The following is a 20,233-nucleotide window of genomic DNA, read 5'->3' on the forward strand; positions in this document are numbered from 1 at the left end:
CATATGGCTCCAGGCTGCACCACTCAAAAGTATAGTTTGTGACAAGAGGGACAATGACTGAATAGGAAGCTAAATGTTCTTTTTTCTCCGTTAACAAGGATAATTTCCCTCATCGTAATTGTGATACTTAATTGAGCCAGCTGTCGGCATAAACTATTCATACCATAGTGACATTTTCTAAAAAGTAGCTGTACACAAATCTGTATGTATATTGTATACCTTAATTACATGTTAATTTCCTCAACTTGATTGTTTAAAACCGTCAAGTTGCAAGGAAGTGAATGGACAAGGTGCCAGGCTTGGTGTGTTAGAACATTACACCTGTAAGCACAGTGTGTTTGACTAATCAAAGATCTGAATGTGACCATGTCCTTACATCAGGCTGATTCAGGCACACACTGTCGGGTAATCTGAAAATCCCTTCCTGGTCCCAGTCAACATGCCAAAGTGTTCCTGAGCAAGCCACCTAACATGGCCCTAACCTCGCATCACCAGACTTTCCACCAAATGTTGGTTCCAGACAGTTGCTGGTTCCGTTTTTTCGGCACTGCTTTGTTTTGGTTTCCCCAACATCTGTTTAAATGCAGAATCGAGTATAACTACTAGTTTAGTCTCGCCAGTCGCTACGAGATGGAAATACCAAACTAATTATTCCTATAAGCTAAACTATGCTGCATCAAGGGTATTGGGTAGGCCCTAAGCTAAGGTTATGATGCCCATGATCGTGGGGAATTATTTTGCGTGATTCTTGGTCCCGGCTTGGTGGTTCCGGCCTGATGACTACTACCAGTGACTACAACATAACATATGTTAGTTCGGCCGAGTGCCCACCATAACCATCTGAGCAGCCATCAGATTTCAAGTGGGCCCTGATCCAGAAAAGGTTGGGAACCACTGTGCAAGATGTTTTCTAATATAGCGGCCTTATGACAGTCCCGACTAATGGTTGTTGATTCACTTATTACTGTGATGTAATGATGTGCAGGGCACCACAGATGGTGACTTACCACTTAGCACGTAGTACATGTGAGCGTGTTTACAGTGTGCTTCTGTACAGACGATATAGGCTAATGCTGTGTCAACAGATTTTGAAATCACTCAATCAATGCCAGTTCTTTGACCTCGATAGTATAAAACAGGGGGGAGAGTCTCGTTGAATCTGAAGTGACACCGAGGGCAGCAGTAGCAATGTTAGAGTCATAGACACAAGGGAGGTACTTAGTTCAAATGGCTGAAATGCAGGCGGTGAAGGTATGAGGAGAAACTGAGCAGGACAGTCACAGAGGCCCCAGAGAAACTGAGTCTGATGAAAAGAAAAAGTGCACCGCAGAGAGAGAGAGTAATAAGAATACGTCCAAAGAGAGAAAAAGGACAACAGATGAGAGTGGACATGTCCAAGAAGAAAGGAAACAGCGAAACACAGACAGGAAACAGAACTGAGGCCTAGTAGGCAACATACAGTGTAGGCAAGAATGAATGCTCCATTTTACCCAGACGCTCAGTGAGAAGAAATTACAGGAAAGGAGATGGCAGATATTCACAGATAGACAGCTATTGAGTCTACTTAACCGTATAATATGATGAAGTACACTAGTATCAAAGCATATGATCAATCAGGGTGTTGTTATTTTTTTGAGAGTTAAAAGGAAAGGAAAGCCTATTATGAAACACTGTCAGTTGTTCATTTAGGCCTAAGGCCGATTCTAAAAACGCCTTCTAAAGCCTGACCTAAGTTTTCTGAAAAACTTCAAATATTTATATAGCAGCATCAAAAAAATAACATTTTTGAATACTGTACATACTGTACAGAACCCAAATATGGGTTCCCGGCCTGAGGGGGTAAGACACCAAAAGGGGTTCCCGCCCAGAATGGGTTAAGTGTCATATTAAAGTTCAAGTGAATTGTTCAAAGGCAGGTCTGCTCACCCATCTCGGGATGATGCCTTCCCTCAACAGGAACGCTCACTGTCCGCCGCAGCAGCTTGTTCCTGTGAGACTCTGAGCGCCGTTCGCGCATCAGCAAAGGGTGTACCTGCAAGTAGAGAGCACAGAGTTAATGCACATGATGCAGTACATACACTCATACAGTACACACACACATTCTTAAAATGAGTGTCCCTATTCTGTCCCCCTATTGACTTGGCTTAGCCACTTTAACCCTAGCATCCCTGTTCTGGAGGGAACAAGCTGTGATGCACTATGTGAGCTTATGTAGATCGGCTATGTTCTGGGAAGATAATTGCAGAGCCAAAGGTCCGGCTTACTAAGTATTGAGAGTTTAAGTGGTTAGCTATGATGAGACAGAAGTAGTCAACCAACCAAACATGTCTATCCTATTATCATCCAGCAGGTCATAGTACAGTCAATGTACTGCTGATGTGAATGCCCAAAGAAGTCGTTTGAATCCAAGAATAGAGAGAGAAAAACAGGGAGATTTCAAATGTATTATTATTTAGCAGCCAAATTGGAGGATTAGCCTTTCCTCTAGTAACTAGAGTAAAGGCTAAATCAGTAGGGTTCATCCTGCAATCTGCCCATGAAATTATCTTGCTGAGCATGAATGCGTTCAGCAAGTTTCAGGGCAATCTAGGAATAACATTTTATAATTGCCATTAATAAGTGGACATTTCCAGTAGGGGCAGCAGTGGCTCAGAAGGTAAGGCAATGGAATCACAAGGTTCCCGATTTGATTGCCGCCTCCTCCTGGCTGCATGTGGAATGTCTTGCTGACATTGAACCCAATCTGCTTGTGATGAGCAGGTTGGTGCCTTGCATTAACTATGCTATTGGTTTGGCACCTTGGCTGGTAATCCAGTCGGGCCGCGGGCTCGACTCCCGATCCCGACGGCCTTTACTGCATGTCTTCCCCCCATCTCTCCCCCCATTTCCTGTCACCCTACTGTCTGTCCCTCCATAAAAAATATACAAAAAAAGGAAAATGAGACAAAACAGTATGACCGAAGTTGTTGCAAAATTAGATACTGTATAGTTTTTGATGATTGATAATTAATCCTAGTAAAACAAGAAAGTTTTAAAAAGGATAGTAGGAAACCGACTTGCATCGTTTCCGAGTAGTAGATGTTTTTTCTCCCCAAAATATAAATAGAAACTCTTCATAGTATTAGGCATCCCTCTGTCTGTCCTGTAGAAATCAGAGGTGTTTGATTATCAAGTTTTGCCGTGCCTTCAAGTGTATCCTAGCAGGAGAATGTCGGAGCATGGCAGAGCGGGTGACAGTGTGAACACAGAGTTTACTGTCAGACAACGTGGCACTAAAGGCACAGTGCAGTGGAGGATAGTACAGCCTGGGGGCTTTGGGGCCAGGCCAATAACAAAGAAGGACACTGTCAGGGCTCTGGGGCCAGGCCTGTAACAAAGAAGGACACAGTCAGGTCACTCTCATCTATACAGTATGTCCCACAAGACAACTGAGTGCCACTCAAAAGGAGCCCTCTAAAAAGCATTGGAGTGTGTGTGTGTATTCATTTTGTGTAGTTTTCTGTTTTTAATGTTTTAGAATAACCACTAGTAACTTAGTGGCAATTTAGTGTTGTTTAAATAATTGAAGACCACTTTACGATATTGACTGATTTAGCAGATTATACAAAGTATAGAAGTCCCACTTAATGTACCATATAACGTGAAATCACTCTACTATTGGGGTTGGGGGGTCAAGACTTTAAGGGCTATTGGTCATGTTTGTTCAAACAACAGAGATTCAGAGTTCGTGCCACGCCTTCAACATTTTTATATTTAGTTTGGCCAACAGGAAGACACTTCACAATAGCAGCAATAGGATCTGCCTTGTTTTCTGTGAACCTCTTTATCCAACGTATTCACATGCAGATGTACAGTATGCACCTCATAAATCAACTGTGTATATTGTCCTACACAAAAGTGCATTGTGTGATACATCACTTGCCTGGGACAACGTTATTACTTTTTGGAAATTAGATTACAATACAAGAATGAAAAAATGATTATGCACCATCCATTCTTTATGAGTCCGGGACAGTACATCCATGTAAAGAGTATGTGTGCTTCTTTATTGAGTCATCTTTCCCCTTTGTTTGAGCAATTGTGCACTGAAAGGTTTCACTGAGCTTTTCTATGTAGTTTTAACAACATGCTGTGAGCATATAGTGCTCAGAAAATATCAGGCCCCAGTTTTGTCGTGTCGGGCATAATCCACAAATGATTTTGCAACAACACATGGTTGTTGTTTGGAGGTTTTATTGCCAAAAATAATGAGTCGGTTGACCATGAGGCATACTCATGGTTGTGGAAACGTGGAACTAAATAAATAAACACATTCTCAGCACAGTAAGTACAGTAGGATTATTAAAGTGTATAATTCTCCACATCAAAGAAATGCACAATATTTTGGCAGATCTATATTGCATTACCAGTACATTATTTCCCTGAGTTTTCTCCTTTGTTTCTGAAACCAAGACAATTATTTCTTGAATATAGTAGGCCTACATGATATTTCTTTAACATGCAGTGTTGTACAGTAGGACCACACTAGTTTGAACAAGCCAAGAAGTATAAAATAGAAAAGATAAATGATAAAAAGTGTGTGATGAAATAGAGGAGACATAATGGAGAAGGACTAAAAGAGCAAAAGAGTAAAGTCCTTTACATAGTACATTTTAAGAAGTAAATAATAAACAATATTGAATCATGATTTGATTCTACTGTCTGTGTCGGACATGTGAGGACATATCTATCATATCAAACAAAATGTGTTGTTTGTTCTCCGCATTTGACCCATCTCTTGGAGGCGGTTGGCCGCAGCCATGTCACGCTCAGTAATCATTAGTGTGGTTGCAACCAGACTAGTGTTAGTCTTTTTTTCGTTTTTTCTAGAGTAACCCCAACGTTTGGCGCACTACTTCTCCCACAGGCGGCACGCACATGAGCCATATGTCAAATCCCCTCTGAATTACTTACACATGCTTACAGGGGTGACTTGACATTGTAATTGGCTAGCAAAATTACTGGGAGGGGTCTATATTTCCGAAGGCGTCTGTGCGATCGAGGCAACCACATTTAGAAATTTCCCCAGAATTGCATCTTTCTAGTTTGTAGTTGATCTAACCCCCCAATCCAACCATTGATGCTGTGTGCCAAGCAGGGAGGCATTGGGTCCCATTTGATGGAACTCAGACCTCCCAGTTTCAGGACGGACACTCTAAACACAAGGTCACTGAGCTGTTGGAATTGGAGTGAATGTCAAACTATCGAAAACCACCAGTCAACAATAAAGTCCATATCATGAAGATGAAATTTGCAGATGACACCACAGTTGTGGGGCTCATAAGGAACAATGATGGGTCTGCCTATCGGAGAGAGGTGGAAGGTCTGACAGCTTGGTGTGCTAATAACAATCTGCAGCTCAACATAAAGAAGACAAGGGAGATTATAGTGGACTTTAGGAAGTCAAGGCCGGACCACTCCCCTCTGCTCATTAACAACGAGGCAGATTTGGTCACAGAGTTCAAGTTCCTGGGTCTCAGTGTGAGTGAGACCCTGTCCTGGAGCACCAAATCGCTTCAGTGATTGGAAAAGCTCAGCAACGCCTATACTTCCTACGGAAGCTGAAAGAAGCTGCCCTGCCAATAAATCTCCTTGTAAACTTTTACCATTGTGCTGTCAAGAGCGTACTGACTTACTGTGTGTCTGTGTGGTTCCCCAGCTGCACAAAGGCAGAGCAGGTGGCCCTACAGAGGGTGGTGAAGGCGGCAGGTAGGATCATCAGGTCCCCTCTACCATCTATCACCTCCGTCTTCACCTCCCGCTGCCTCGGCCTCTCCCACCGTATCATCAGAGACCAGTCACACCCAGCATGCCATCTCTTTCACCTCCTTCCCTCAGGGAGGAGATACCAGTCCATCCGTGCTAGTAGCTCAAGATTGACAAACAGCTTTTCCCCCTACGCAGTCAGACTGCTAAACGATGGATCACTAAATGAACATTGACTGTCCCCTCATATGCATCATGCACTCTGACTCTGGACTGTGATAACTTATTGGTTCCTTTTTCATCCATCATGCACTTTAAATATCACCATGCACTTTACTCTGTGTTGTATGTTACGTGTTATGTTAGTGTTTTTATGTACTAAGGTTATGTGGGAGCTCCCTAGAAATGTCGTTGTATGCTCAGTGTATGCTTTGTGTGCAATGACAAATAAAAGTATTTTCTATTCTAATAGCCTATGTTGATAATCATCAGTTGTAAGACAGTCCTAATTTTATTAAAGGCTATACTAATAACCATGCATGTATGATAACAACATAACTCACTCAAGTACAATAATATATATGCTTGCATGCTAGATATAAAAGGTATATGAAATGGATATAAAGTTTTAGTATTACATATTATCAGTGAATATTCTATTCACTGATAATGTCCAGAGCTTGCCTGGAGCTCTTTGTCAGAACAAACCAAGAAACACTAACACAGAGTGGACCAAGTACCCTGTTCCAATAATTGAATATGTTTTACTGCTGATGATAAGAAACAATGGGCCTGAATTAACAACGCATTCTAACTACTTCTCATTGATGGCACCATAAAGTATTATGTATCTTTATACTGTAGTTACAGTGTTGCTTTATGGGGGTATCAATACATGTAATTAGCAAAGTGGTCCCATAATGTGAGGGCAAGCTCTGCACTCGCACTACTGTCACAATGAAGAAGGGATGGAGTGTGAATAGTTCACAGATTACTATAAAAACCTGCTGGCAAGCAACTCTACATCTGACCTCAAACCCCGAACCCTTAGATCCCTGTCAAATTTATTAGTGCAGCCGCGCCCGGCAGCCGGCGAAAACTAGAGTTCTCAACAAGCCCGAAAATGAAGGCCCGATCCTACCTGGGCCCTCATCAAACCCTGTAAACAAAAATACACTGCCCCCGCTGCCACCCTTAGAACTCCATATATGGAGCTGACCTGTTCTGACATACCATATGTTGATCTGACCTAATCAAACATATGGCCAGTACATAATTCATTCCATATGTTGATCTGTCCCCCCCATGCCAAAGCGCCAGCGCTCACCCAGCAGTCTGCCATCACCAGGCGGATGCATGCACGTGTCCTCGCCCTTTAGGGCGAGGTCGCTTCTCGCCCTCAGGGCGTCATACTGATGGTAGAGTATGCGGATCCCGCAGCAATACTGTAACCTTAAACCTACTCACACATTAGCTTTGCTGCTGTGGGGAACCTTCCGCCGTAGTCTGAAAACCCACCTTTTCAGACTCCATCATGGCCCATAGCACTTACCCCACCCCCTTAGATAGCATTTCTGTAGACTTAGATAGCATTTGATACAGACTTATAGCATATTATGTAGACAGCACTATAATTGCATTGTATGTAGCCATAGCACGTCATAGTACATATGTATAGCATAGTAGTATAGATGTATAGTTTATATGTATAGCTTAATTATATAGATATTCCACTGTTACTTTCTTAGCTTACGCATGTTTCTTGATAAATGTTTTTATGTGATGTATTCCCATGTTTTTTTTGTTCTTGCTTAATGTAAGTCGCTCTGGATTAAGAGCGTCTGCTAAATGCCTAAATTGTAAATTGTAAATTGTAATGAGTTATTGAACTGAAAAGTTTATTGACCTTGTGACATCAAAAGAACAATGGCTTACATAATGTACAGAAAAGTAGTTACTCTAGTCTAATGTATGTAAAAATCATTCAAAAGTGAAGAAACTCCAGTACAACCTTTGAGCCCATTATTACAAAAAACATCTGATACATGAACTGCATATACCGTACTTTCACAGAAGGTAAGAAGGTTATGTATTTTATGAGCCGAGGCATAAGTAGGCTATTTGTCTTTTCTAATTCAGACAAGCAGCTATCTCCAACTACTGTACTGTACCAACCAGAATCTTGAGAGGAAGTAAACATTTCAGACCCTTCCAGAGAAGGATAAAATTATCTTAAATACATGACTCTAGACAAGTTTAATTCTTGACTAGCCATCTACATGTCAATACTAGCCAATTACATGGGGCTAAACATGGTAATTTCCCTCAATGCCGTCCACTTGAGCGAGAATAAGCCCACTCACCACCTCCTCTATTGCTCTCTGATCCACAGCAATTCACTGCCAACTTGACTCATAGAAAGAGCCTATCTGCCCCATCCTGGCACCCCATCATCCCCTGTGGGGGATTCACCTGGGGGAGGGTGTCGGCAATGAGACTTGGGAACGTATCTTGCACCACCCCTTAGCCCTTATCCCTAAACCTATTTGAAAAACATTTTAAAGTAGTTCAACTAGCTGACTACATCGACACATTGTGAGCTTGTATATTTTAAAAGGTTTTTCGAAATAGTAAAAAATGGCAAATAAATGTAGGGATAAGGAGTAAGGGGTGGCGCAAGATATAGCCCTTAGTGTAGAGGGAAAAATTTAGTTTCATAAGGGAATCATTTAGAAACAGAGCCCATAGGTGGATGCTGGGGTGGTGGTGGGAGCACATACTGAGAATAATATTGGCCCAGTAAACCACAACAGTAAACTTAAACCCTTACAGGAGAACAGGCCTGACCCCATGTCAAATGTGATCAAGTTCAGAAGGTGGATGGATGTGGACTGGACATGTGTGCACTGCAGAATGGAGCCAAAAACAAAATGAAGCAGACCCAAAGAGACATGGAGGAGATTTGTAGAGAAAGAAGTGAAAGAGCACGAAAAGGTTTAAGTAAATTACAAAAGGGAGAAGCTTAGGGACTATGACTGAAATACAAGAATGTCTTATTATTTTGTTTTTGTATCAATGTTTTTCAATTTGATTTGTAAATTGTAAGCCAGATGAATGTAAACAGACATGGCAACAGCAGCCTAAAGGTTCTACTTTTCGCGTCACTCCAGGTGTTAACAACCTTTACAGGCAAATTGCACAGAACATGAAAGAAAATAAAAGATTTTCTTCCCTCATGTTAGTCACGCCGCAGCCAGGGGTACAGAGGGTATTAGAGTGCGGTAGATCTGATGGGGGGAGGAGGGTGCTTTTGCCAGCCTGGCATGGTGAGTTGAGCGATGCTCCAGGCTGGCCGGCCCATATGTCACTATTGCTTCCTCAGGCCCAGCTGTGAGGAGAAGGGGAATATGGTGGGAGAGAGAGAGAGAGAGAGAGAGAGAGAGTGTGCACGCTCACATCACGTGTGTGTGTGTGTGTGTGTGTGTGTGTGTGTGTGTGTGTGTGTGTGTGTGTGTGTGTGTGTGTGTGCACACTTGCTAAAGCGACAGGTGTGTAATCCATTATATCTTAACAGGGAGATGATCAAACACCAGCTGAGTCCCTAACTCTGTCTCTGACAGAAACACACATGTGCACACAGAACTCTGACACGTGCATAAGCACACACTCGGGCATTCGGGCAATAACACAAATCACACTCATTCACAAAAACACATATTGTGCCCGTATCGTATGTAGTACACAAAAACATATACAACATACACGCACGCACACACACACACACACACACACACACACACACACACACACACACACACACACACACACACACACACACACACACACACACACACACACACACACACACACACACACACACACACACACACACACACACACACACACACACACACACACACACACACACACACACACACACACACACACACTCTGTGGCCCCATCATCATCACAGGTGGTCTTGCTGGCCAACAACATGATTTGCCCTTCAGTAGCACAATATCACCTTCTGAAAGACAGATGCTCCTTCTCCACTGGAGCCTGGGCTCTGGTCACAGCAAATAAACACAAATGCCCTAACAGAGCAACTGACAGTTTTCACCCCTTTCTGTCAGGGATTGTAGGAGTCAATCCCGTGACTCACAACAAGTAGCAATCTCTGCACTAACTGACTGAGCCACCAGGCGCCCCCTGGGATTGTAATGTTTTGAAGAATGTGTGCATTTCTGTGCATTCATTCTGTACAGTGTGTAGAGAATAAATAAACAGCTATGAAGCAAAAATGTTATTAGAAACATATTCTCTGAAGTGTTGACCAGAGTGCGTTTAAGTCATCTGAGGGAATTGTGCAGGCGACATGTCCAGGATAAAGTCTCTATTGGTTCAGGGCTCTGAACCTTATTTTCAGACACTTGACTGACAATTAATGTATCTGCTTATATTATTGATTACTTGAAATGTCAGTGATAATTAAAACTGTAATATTGTTTGGTACACAAATTGGAATTTTCTGTGGATCACACCGCCAGCTACAGTAAATGCCAAAATAACTTAAGGCCCTTAGGAAAATGCTTTGCCTTTCCAAACCTCCCATGTGTGCATTTACCACAGAGCCAGGCTTGGCAACCCACAATGCTTTCTAATAAAAATGATAAATGTGAAGGATTGCTTTTAAGGTCATCTCGATCTCGCAATTGCTCCTTGTAAGCTGGCAGGAGACACATTAGGGCTACTTTCTTTCAGAGCCTCTAAGGTATTAGAGGAAGAAGTTTGTACACTATCTGGCTGAATAGGCAAATTAATCGAATTGTTGAGATAAAAGCCATTTAATCCCTTATATGTGCACAATGACCTTTTGAAAGATGGTGTTCTTGAGTGGCATGTAATGGAAATCAAATGCCAAGAATGTGGTAGCTAGCTCAAGTGCTTCCTTTTAAATAGCCTCTGTGGGCTAACCATCTTACTACAGTAACAGCATTATTTTACTCGTGACTGTTTACACCCACACACCTTTCAGTACATAATGTATCCCCCTCCCCACCCCCCTTTTTTGTTACATGGTTCCTGTGGGCCATGCATAGAATGCAAAGCACTCATAATCCACACTTTGTGGATTAGCTATAGTGACAGTATAGCCACAAGCTAAACCTAGCACGATTCCTTCCCTGGTTTATTTGCATTACCAAGAAAGGCAATATGGTAGCCAGGGAGGTAGATGTATATAGCCAAATGCACTCTTTACTTTGAACCAGGACATACATACGGTACATTTCTATAGAAGATTTTGATGTGGTTATGGCTAACCAAACCAAATATTGTATAATTTTGGTTTCTTGCATAACATTGGCACAGATGGGGGAGAGGAGCTTGGGGAACAGGGCACTGGTGTGTGTTGGTGGTAGAATGCAGAACTCTGTCACCTGAGATCAATGTGAGGAGAGAGAAGGAGCAAGAGAGGATGGCAAGAGGCCATCACTGCTGGCCCGCTAGCTCCCCCTGCAGGCCCCGAGCAGAGAATACAAGAGCCCACAGGCAAGTATGCACTGCAATTGACAGAGTGAACTAGTAATACTCACTCACATAGCCAAAGTGCAGGAAATCAAAATTTTACAGCAAGCTTCCTAGTAATTTTTGTCGTCTTGGACAGGAGATTTTAGGCTACAAACAGACCTGCCAACTCCACCTGTGATAATGACAGATAACGACAGTTTGCCTTGCCTTAGCCTCTGTTCTTTCAATGGATTAAAGTTACAATCTCTAGTACTTACATTCACCTCTTGCGCCAATTCCTTTGCTGGACAAATTCTGCACTGTAGTTAAAATGTGGCTTAAGTGTGGATTGTGGAATCTGAATAGGCTACTGAAGGTTGTGCACATGAGGCTCTCTATGGCTCGAGGGATGTGTAAGATTATAAACAGCCTCGACTCTCGAGGCCACTGCACAACCATCAATTTGAAAATCAGTTCTTTCAGCGAGTGAAGTATAAATGACTACGGTCGGTCATGCTACACAAATAGTAACATGTAGAGTGATTTGTATGGTCTACTATCCATCCATAAAGTATACAGTCTGCCTTCCACTCAATCCACTGTATGATCCCCACTGAACTCTGTACAGTGCCACTGCACCACCATAAAAGAAGCAGCTCACTGAGTGAAGCCTGATAAGAATAGTCGAGGCATACTGTCAAAACACATAATTCCACAGAGATAGACAATAGGCCAACAGTGTGGCCTCGGTTCCCCAAGTCAGTTCCTTAGGAAGGGGCTCCTGTGGAGTATCTTTTGACAGGCATCATTCACAAAACAGAAAGTGAGCCGTGTCTGAATGGAGCTGTGAGAAGGACAGAGCCAGATGGCCTGTTGGAGAGAGCCAAACACTCCTGCCATTCACCCCAAAGAGAGAGAGGTGGGAGGAAGAGAGTAAGGGAGGAGTATAGATGGAGAGATAAGGAGAGAGAAATGTGGGGGATGGGGAGGTATAGAGGAAAACAGAAAATGGGAAAACAGCGGGACAGAGCAGTATGGATCTGAGAGGACAGAGAGAGACATAAGGAAAAGGAGCGAGAAACAGAAGAGAAAGAGACAGAATAGACAGAGAAAGAGCTAGATACGAGCGGGAGGGTGGGCGAGAGAGAAGACGCATAGACGGATGCTGAGCAAAGTGGAAGAGACAATAGCTGTAGAGCGATGGAGGGAGAGGAGGTAAAGAAGAGAAACAGGGAAAGTAGGTAGTGAAGGATGGGTGAAGGTAAAGTGTGAGATGGAAGACAGAGCGTTGGCTGGGAGAGGGAGCGACAGTAGGACCTACGGTATTAACAGGCAATCAGAGAGGTGAGAGTGGCAGATTTAGTGCATTTATATGGAATCATAAGAATGGGCACTGAGAAAAAGAAATAACCTCTGATCCATCTTATTTCAGCTATGGCAATATATGATTGCTTATATGTGGGTGGACATTAATCAGAATTAAACAGAAATAAGTCTAACGTAAAGGGGGAGAGAGGGAGTCAAAGTGAATCTCCACGGCATAAGGTGAGTGACAGGCATGAATATGTAACGCTGCTTGTTGTCGCCGGGGTGACAACTATCAGCACATCAAGCCAGCTCCTGCCCCTTCACAGCTGCTGCCTTATTGGCACAATTAGACAGGGATAGGCTTTTGATTAATTTACCTGGTCCCTCCGCTCAATGCCTCCAGAGCAGGAATGTCGTCTTATCACTAAGCTCTGTATTCCTTAGAGATACTATTGGCGGCCAAGCACTCACACTACTGTAAAAAATTGCCACCTGGCTGCTATCTGCTTTTCATCAGCCAGCACATAAAGAAAGCACTGCAACAGTAACATGCAGATTGTGGGATTATTATGTGCATCATACATGCACTGTTCAGAGTGGGGATGTGACATCAGTGGCATTTATAGGGTTAAAGTCTATTTATTGCAGTGGTATTAATCTCTGGCCATATGCTTATGCTGTGAAGTTTCTCATACATAAAATGCTTGCAGAAAAGATGAAGAACACTACCCTCTCCTGGTCTACAAACAGAGATGGAGAACCAAAGCAACATGCAAGAGATGGTAGAAAATGCAGGTTTTGCTGTAACACCAATAAACTGTTGCGGTAACACATTATTGTCAACCAATCGCTATTGAGAGTTTTATTTGATTAATGAAAAATCTATTCCTATGCCAACAGAGGACAATGCTGCTTCCGAGTTGTTTGTATTTCATCATGACTTTTAAATTTAGGCTGCTATAAAAGCCTTTTAATAGAAATACCAATAAGTATAACCTTATTTTGGCATTCTATTCCATTTAACCTACCCTCTTCAATTCAACACTGTCTTTTGCCCTTCTTTTGGGGTGTTTTGTGAAAGTAATAACACATTACTTTAACAAAGTGACAGTAATAAAGTTTTTAAGTAATACGTAATATGTAATATTATATTTAAAGTAACTTCCCCAACACTAATGGAAACAAATACTGTATGTAATGCTCTCGCCTTCCTCATCAACTAGTGTTGTAGATGACTGGCTGTATAGGAAAGCTACCAGGTGTGAATGTACCAAATGAATGACCAAGACCAGCTCCATATAAAAATGGCCTCCCTGCTTGGCACTAAGCATCAAGGGTTGGATTGGGGGTCAATTCCTGGCTGCGACATACTAGCGTCATGTCCAAGGGACTTGTATATAGCTGAGGGATGTTTAAAAATGCAATCAATTATCATTATTATTATGTAGCCTTGTTGTTAGTTGTCATAAATAACTAATATACAACCGATTTGTCTCAGAGATGCCTAACATCCTGAACTAAGATCTTTTTTCTTTTGAGGCTGCAATTGGCCCAAAGGCTAATCGTCAAATGACCATTTTGACAAGTATCACTTGTACAGTACCTCCTCTTGGTCCAACATGTAGAGTTGATTTCCGGAGATCACGCAGAGACGGGAGTTGTAGGGGTCATATGAGGAGCGTTCGTGTGAGGGGCGGTCGTAGGCAGGACGGTTGTGCGAGGGGCGGTCGTAGGCAGGGCCTTCGTGCAAGGGGCGGTCGTAGGCAGGGCGTTCGTGGGAGGGACGTTCGTAGGCAGCGCGTTCCTGGGAGGGACGTTCGTAGGCAGGGCGTTCGTGGGACGGGCGTTCGTAGGCAGGGCGTTCGTGGGAAGGGTGGTCGTAGACAGGACGGTCGTGGGTAGGGCGTTCGTGGGACGGGCGTTCGTAGGCAGGGCGCTCGTGTGAGGGACGGTTGTAGGCAGGACGTTCATGGGAGGGGCGGTCATAGGAAGGACGTTCGTGGGAGGGACGGTCATAGGAAGGAGCGTGGAAGGAGCGTGCGTGGGAGCGATGATGGTGATGATGATAGGACGGGGGGACGGCACACCTCGCATCTGGGCAAGGGAGGAAGAAGGAAGGACAGGGACAGGGACGGGGATGGGGAAGGAAAGAGGAGGGACAAGGTATAGGTCAGTTAGGATCAGTAGTAGGAGAGATACACTGTTGTGACACATGCCTTTCCTCATAACGTCAAGACCAAGTGATATTTGCAGCTCATTTGATCGCTTGCTTGAATAGGGGGGGAAGAAACAAGCTACGATTGATCCTGTATTGTAGAGAGCAGTATACCAACACTGCCAGTCTGCCAGAGATGGTTATTCAATTCCTTCCTTCCAGCTTTTTCTGCATACATAACCTGTGTGGACCTAGGACTTTGTTTTTGCTCAAACAAACACACGAAATAAATTAAATGGAAAACACATACATCAGAAAACATAAATGGTAAGTATTTGTATAGTTCTGTATTGAGAATCGGATTACTTTATTTTACATGAGACATAAACCATATTTGGACTCGAATCAATAGTCTAGTTTTACTTGAAGCCTTTTTACATCATTACAATTTTCATTCCATTATCCCCTGCAGTTTGCTCATCCTCATTATCTTCCCATGTATGCCTCTGAGACAGTGTCCTCTCCTCTGACCTTGTCCCATTCAGAAACCACAGGCTGTTCCTTGGACGAAAACATGGGTCCTGGGGCAGAGGCAAAGTGCCATGAAGCAAAGCAGGTATTGTGATACACAACAAAGCCACTGGGTTAGACTGGGCACAGCTTTCATCACAGAAAATGCTCAGGGCACTGCCGTTTATTAAAATATTCTAGTACTTTATCTTTGCTTCTAAAGACTAGTTCAGACTAGTGGTGGGGGAAAAAAGAGGGGGGAAAATGCATGTGGATTTGGAAATGAGACTCTTTCATTTTAAAGATGATTGCTCTGCACTTCTGGATATATATCTTTGATAGACAGCCAGGAGAGAGACATAAAGGGCATGAGAGAGAGTGGGGGGATGACATGCAGCAGAGATCCTCAGGTCTTTTCATACTGCGTCTGCAGCCCAGCTGTGTGTCAGATAACCCGGGTTGACTCTTTCACATCCACAGCTAACACAGATTTTACCCAGGTCATCGCTTCAGTGTGAAAGAGCTATTAATTAACTCTTATTGTTTATTAACCTCACAATTTTTTCCTACTTCACTTTACTGGTGTCTAACCATATTATTTCCCACTTTGTCCAAGGAACAAGTAGCAATGCCAGCATGGCCGGGCAATGCCAGCTTGTCTTTTATGCTGGCATAGCCCCTTGCTTCTTGGACAAGATCTCACCCAAAACAAAGTTGGCGTCCAACGGCGTTCCACCGTGCTGCCATTGCTGCACGTGTGCGCACACACACACACACACACACACACACACACACACACACACACACACACACACACACACACACACACACACACACACACACACACACACACACACACACACACACACACACACACACACACACACACACACACACACACACACACACACTTTAGTACTTTATTTGAATCCACAAATTACAATTCACTTAACAAGGAAACAAATATAACAGGGTTGACAGTTCATGTTCACTTAAGGATACACATGGCACCTCCTCTTCCACACAGACAAACTGCCTATAACAGCCGAAACAGAACAGTGTTTGGAAAGTTGCCAGCTATTCTTAGGCCACTCATGGTCAGTTTATGCACATGGCCCAGGCTTCCGAATATCAGTATGGCAAATCTACAACGATACCCCAGGTTTGTTATACTTCCAAGTACTTCCAAGTTCCACGAACGCACGCACACATTTAACATCTTTATCTGTATTCACATTTTACAAGAAATTTCTTGAACACAAACAATAGTGGATGCGCAAACTTGAGAAAACTCTACAACAAGTGCTTCAGATACAGATCACGGGTACAGAAAGCATCACACACACACACACACGCACACGCACACGCGCACACACACACACACACACACACACACACACACACACACACACACACACACACACACACACACACACACACACACACACACACACACACACACACACACACACACACACACACACACACAAGGTCATAGCCATGGGCCATGCTTTCATACACCGTAACCATAATGCTCTGAACGTATAAAAGTATAAAACCTTTAAGCTATATCATGTTTCAAAAAGTAGGTTTGAGTCTCTATTCGCCTGTATGCTTCCTAGAGCTTTTAGAGACTTCAAGTACCTGGGCTCATGCGTCAACTCAACCGAGCAGGATCTGAAATTGAGGAAGGCACTTGCATGGAGGGCCCTGAATAGCACGACCAGTGTATGGAACTCCAATCTCCCCCGACAAATCAAACCCAGCTTCTTCTATGCAACGGTGGAATCTGTTCTCCTATATGGCAGCGAATGCTGGACCCTGAAGCCAACCCTGCAGAAGTCTCTAGACGGTGCTACACCAGAATGCTGTGTTCAGTAACATCAGCAAGAGAGTACATGTTACCAACAATACCCTGTATGAGGGAATACCAAGGCTGAGCCAGAAAGTAGCAGCCAGGAGAATGAGACTAGCAGGACACTGCCAAAGACATCAAGTAGTGCTGTGGGAACCAAGACATGGGCATCGATCAAGATGACGTCCCACATTAACATATATGAATGTACTCAACGAAGACGCAGGAGCACAAAGCACCAACGAGCTGGCCAGATGTATGGAGAACCGAGGTGACTGGAAGCGACGATGGAGTGCTCGTCTGAGGACGACCTAGAGAGAGAGCTTGCAATCATGCTTTCACTTCAAGGTGCAACATACAGTAAAAGCTATACTACTTGTAGGACACCGATGTCACTGTATTGCTGTATTGTTTTGACTTTGACACTACATGATTATATCAGTTCATTGGTGTTGATTCCTCTTTGTGTTGAATGTTAGCTAAATGCTTAATTGTAAAAGAAAATACCCTGTCAACCAAGAGATCTGATATATTATATATTGACTATGCTTTATAGGTTTCTAGGTCATGTGATACGATAACCAGTTAGCATTGTTTCTAATTCCCCAAGCTTCCTGTTCTTATTCCTCTGTGTATTTATATTTATTCTACCTGGGCAGAAAAAGTACAGAATGCTTGGAAAAACTGTGACTTTCTGAACAGTGATTACCAGTACATTGGTTGTTAATCACAGCAGCCATTGTATAAAAGTCATAACCGACAGCCCTCGGCTGCAACACCATACACTGTACTGTAATACCTGTGAAATCACCTCTCAGGTAATGTCACTGTAATCCTTACCAACATCAACCACCAGCAACACAGAGCTCCATAGAGAAAAGCATTGGGTCACAAAAGCACACACTTTAAATGGAAACTTTACAATGGTGCAGACCAAAGTCATGATACCGAGGTATTCACTCTGGGATAGCAGTGTGAGTCATCCACAGCCCAATCTGCGCTACTCTACTGGATGCCTAACTCTCCACCTCCGAGCCGGCCTATTAAGGTTGTGCGGAGAGTGGCGGGCAGAATTTCAATGAGCAGTAGACCCATTCTTCTCAACTGTCTGTCCATCCGTATAAGTACAGGGTGCGCGGGCGCAGATTCTACATTGCATAAATATAAGTATTTGGCTCGTGCAGAATTGCTGAGATACTGCTTTTCTCTGCTTGTCATCCCCTCTCTCCATTGCTCTCTGCATTTTGCTTGCTCACTCACTCATTGTCTCTCTATGTTGCTCTCTCTTTGCCCCTCACTGTCCACCCCACCCCCTTGTGGGTTACTTTCCTTTTTCTGCCATTCCTAGCAGTTTATAAAAGGAAGGTCCATGCATGCACCTCTCGCATGACATAACAGGCAGGGTTCAATTTATAAATAGAAAAAAGAAAAAAAATAGAAGGGGGGGGGGGGGTCATTTTCTTAACCAGTTAAGCAATATACAGTATACGTCATTGTACACAGTGAAAATAGCTGATCTATATATGTTTTTATTTGAAACATCTTAAATATATAATGTTGCGGTTAATGTGGTTAACATACTTTTTCATGCATTCTTAAATTGTGATATTATTACCATATATCAAATACTGTACATCACAGTCACCATTTCCCCAAATGAAATGCATGAATTTAATGAATAAGATGTCTGACCAGCAGAAGCAATCAAACATACATCACACCAGTGATAAAAATGAGGTTAAGATCCTGCCATCAAATTGATCGAACCTTGATTACAGGGACCCATCAGGCAAAATAAGGCTCACCCTGAGTACTCCAAAAGCCAAGGTAGTGCATTCTAGGCAAGGAAGAGAGAGCCACATGGTACAGGTCATTACCCTGACCTCAACCCCAGCAGTTGTCTTTCATTAAAACAGGATTATATTCACATGGCGTATTTTCCCAGAACATAGTTAAATGGCTACTAAAAAAAGAATGCTGTGTTAAGCACATACGTACATTGGCAGATAGATGTATATGATACTAGGGGTTCAGGCCGCTTTTAATATAGCATGACACCTAACCTGCATCACACCTTTTTTCACTGGTTTGCATTCTCAAGCCAGGAGGACTAGAGTAGACAACAGGGGGACATGGTCTAGTCTAAAACATTTGACAGCGCTGTCTCTCTGTCCACTTTGGTCCACATATATGCAGATCTAGGTGATGATCCGGTCTTCTCCATGTATGGCTATCCAGGGTTTGATGAGGTCAGTGTCGTGATCTTCATATATGGAGACGGCCATATATGGAGCGTGTCACTAGGCGTGACGGACTGACGGCCATATATGGTAGCATACATGTATGAGGAACCGTACTTGGGCGGTTATTGTTTCTTCTTTACATTAACGACATGAATGCTGCCTGTGATTGCAAATTGTTCTGGTTTGCGGACGACTCAGCACTCCTGTTCTCCAGCAAGAACAAAATGCAAGTCGAGGAGGCTCTCAGTTCCAAACTCACCACAATCCACACCACAATCCATGCTGTTTTTACATTTAGGCTATGTTCAATAAACGATTCAATCAATCAACCAAAACTTATGGGAAACCCTCGTTTTATTATGGACAGACTCAGCACACGTACACAACACAACTAGAGGGTCGGATCTGCTGCCCTCCCTTCTAGTCGCCTGGCCTGCACATTTGGCTTGCACATCTGAGACACACACTTACACACAGCAGTGCTGCACGATTCTTGCTCAAATGTGAATCTCGGTTTTACTTGAGATCACGATTCTCATTTTTTCCATGAAAGAATGTATTGTCTAGTCTGTACGTAGTTGAAATGTTGAAAATGAGTCGTATTCCCCTTTAAAGTCGCTCTCTTGTAGCAAAAACATAAGTGCAGCACTAACCAACACACACACACACACACACACGCGCGCGCGCACGCAGTTGCCGTGGCGCAAATTACCAGCGAACACACGCGTCCACGCGTACACACACAGCTCCGTTGCACGCTGATCCGTTGTATCCCCACACAGTTCTTCCAACAGAAAACAAACACACCCCACTATTTTCACAATATTTATTTGTGGAACAGAGTCAAACTAAATTCAATGTCTCAACTCAACTCAAATATGATTATTTTGGGGAGTCGTGGCCTGAAA

At 43.2% G+C, this 20,233-nt stretch overlaps 1 protein-coding gene across 3 annotated transcripts in view; it reads right to left on the reverse strand.

Annotated features, from left to right (window-relative positions):
• Window positions 1-20,233, reverse strand: part of syngap1b (synaptic Ras GTPase activating protein 1b) — a 111,873-nt gene that overhangs the window by 67,624 nt on the left and 24,016 nt on the right. For all 3 annotated transcript variants that reach the window (XM_083760873.1, XM_083760874.1, XM_083760872.1), the window contains exons 2-3: window positions 14,166-14,656; window positions 1,927-2,032 (exon numbers count right to left, since the gene is read on the reverse strand). In XM_083760873.1, coding sequence (XP_083616999.1) covers window positions 1,927-2,032; window positions 14,166-14,656 — 597 coding nt within the window. The remainder of the gene's footprint in view (window positions 1-1,926; window positions 2,033-14,165; window positions 14,657-20,233) is intronic.

The sequence above is a fragment of the Protomyctophum parallelum genome (genome assembly GCF_964188405.1).
Source record: "Protomyctophum parallelum genome assembly, chromosome: 3".
In the NCBI taxonomy this organism is placed as follows: Eukaryota; Metazoa; Chordata; class Actinopteri; order Myctophiformes; family Myctophidae; genus Protomyctophum; species Protomyctophum parallelum.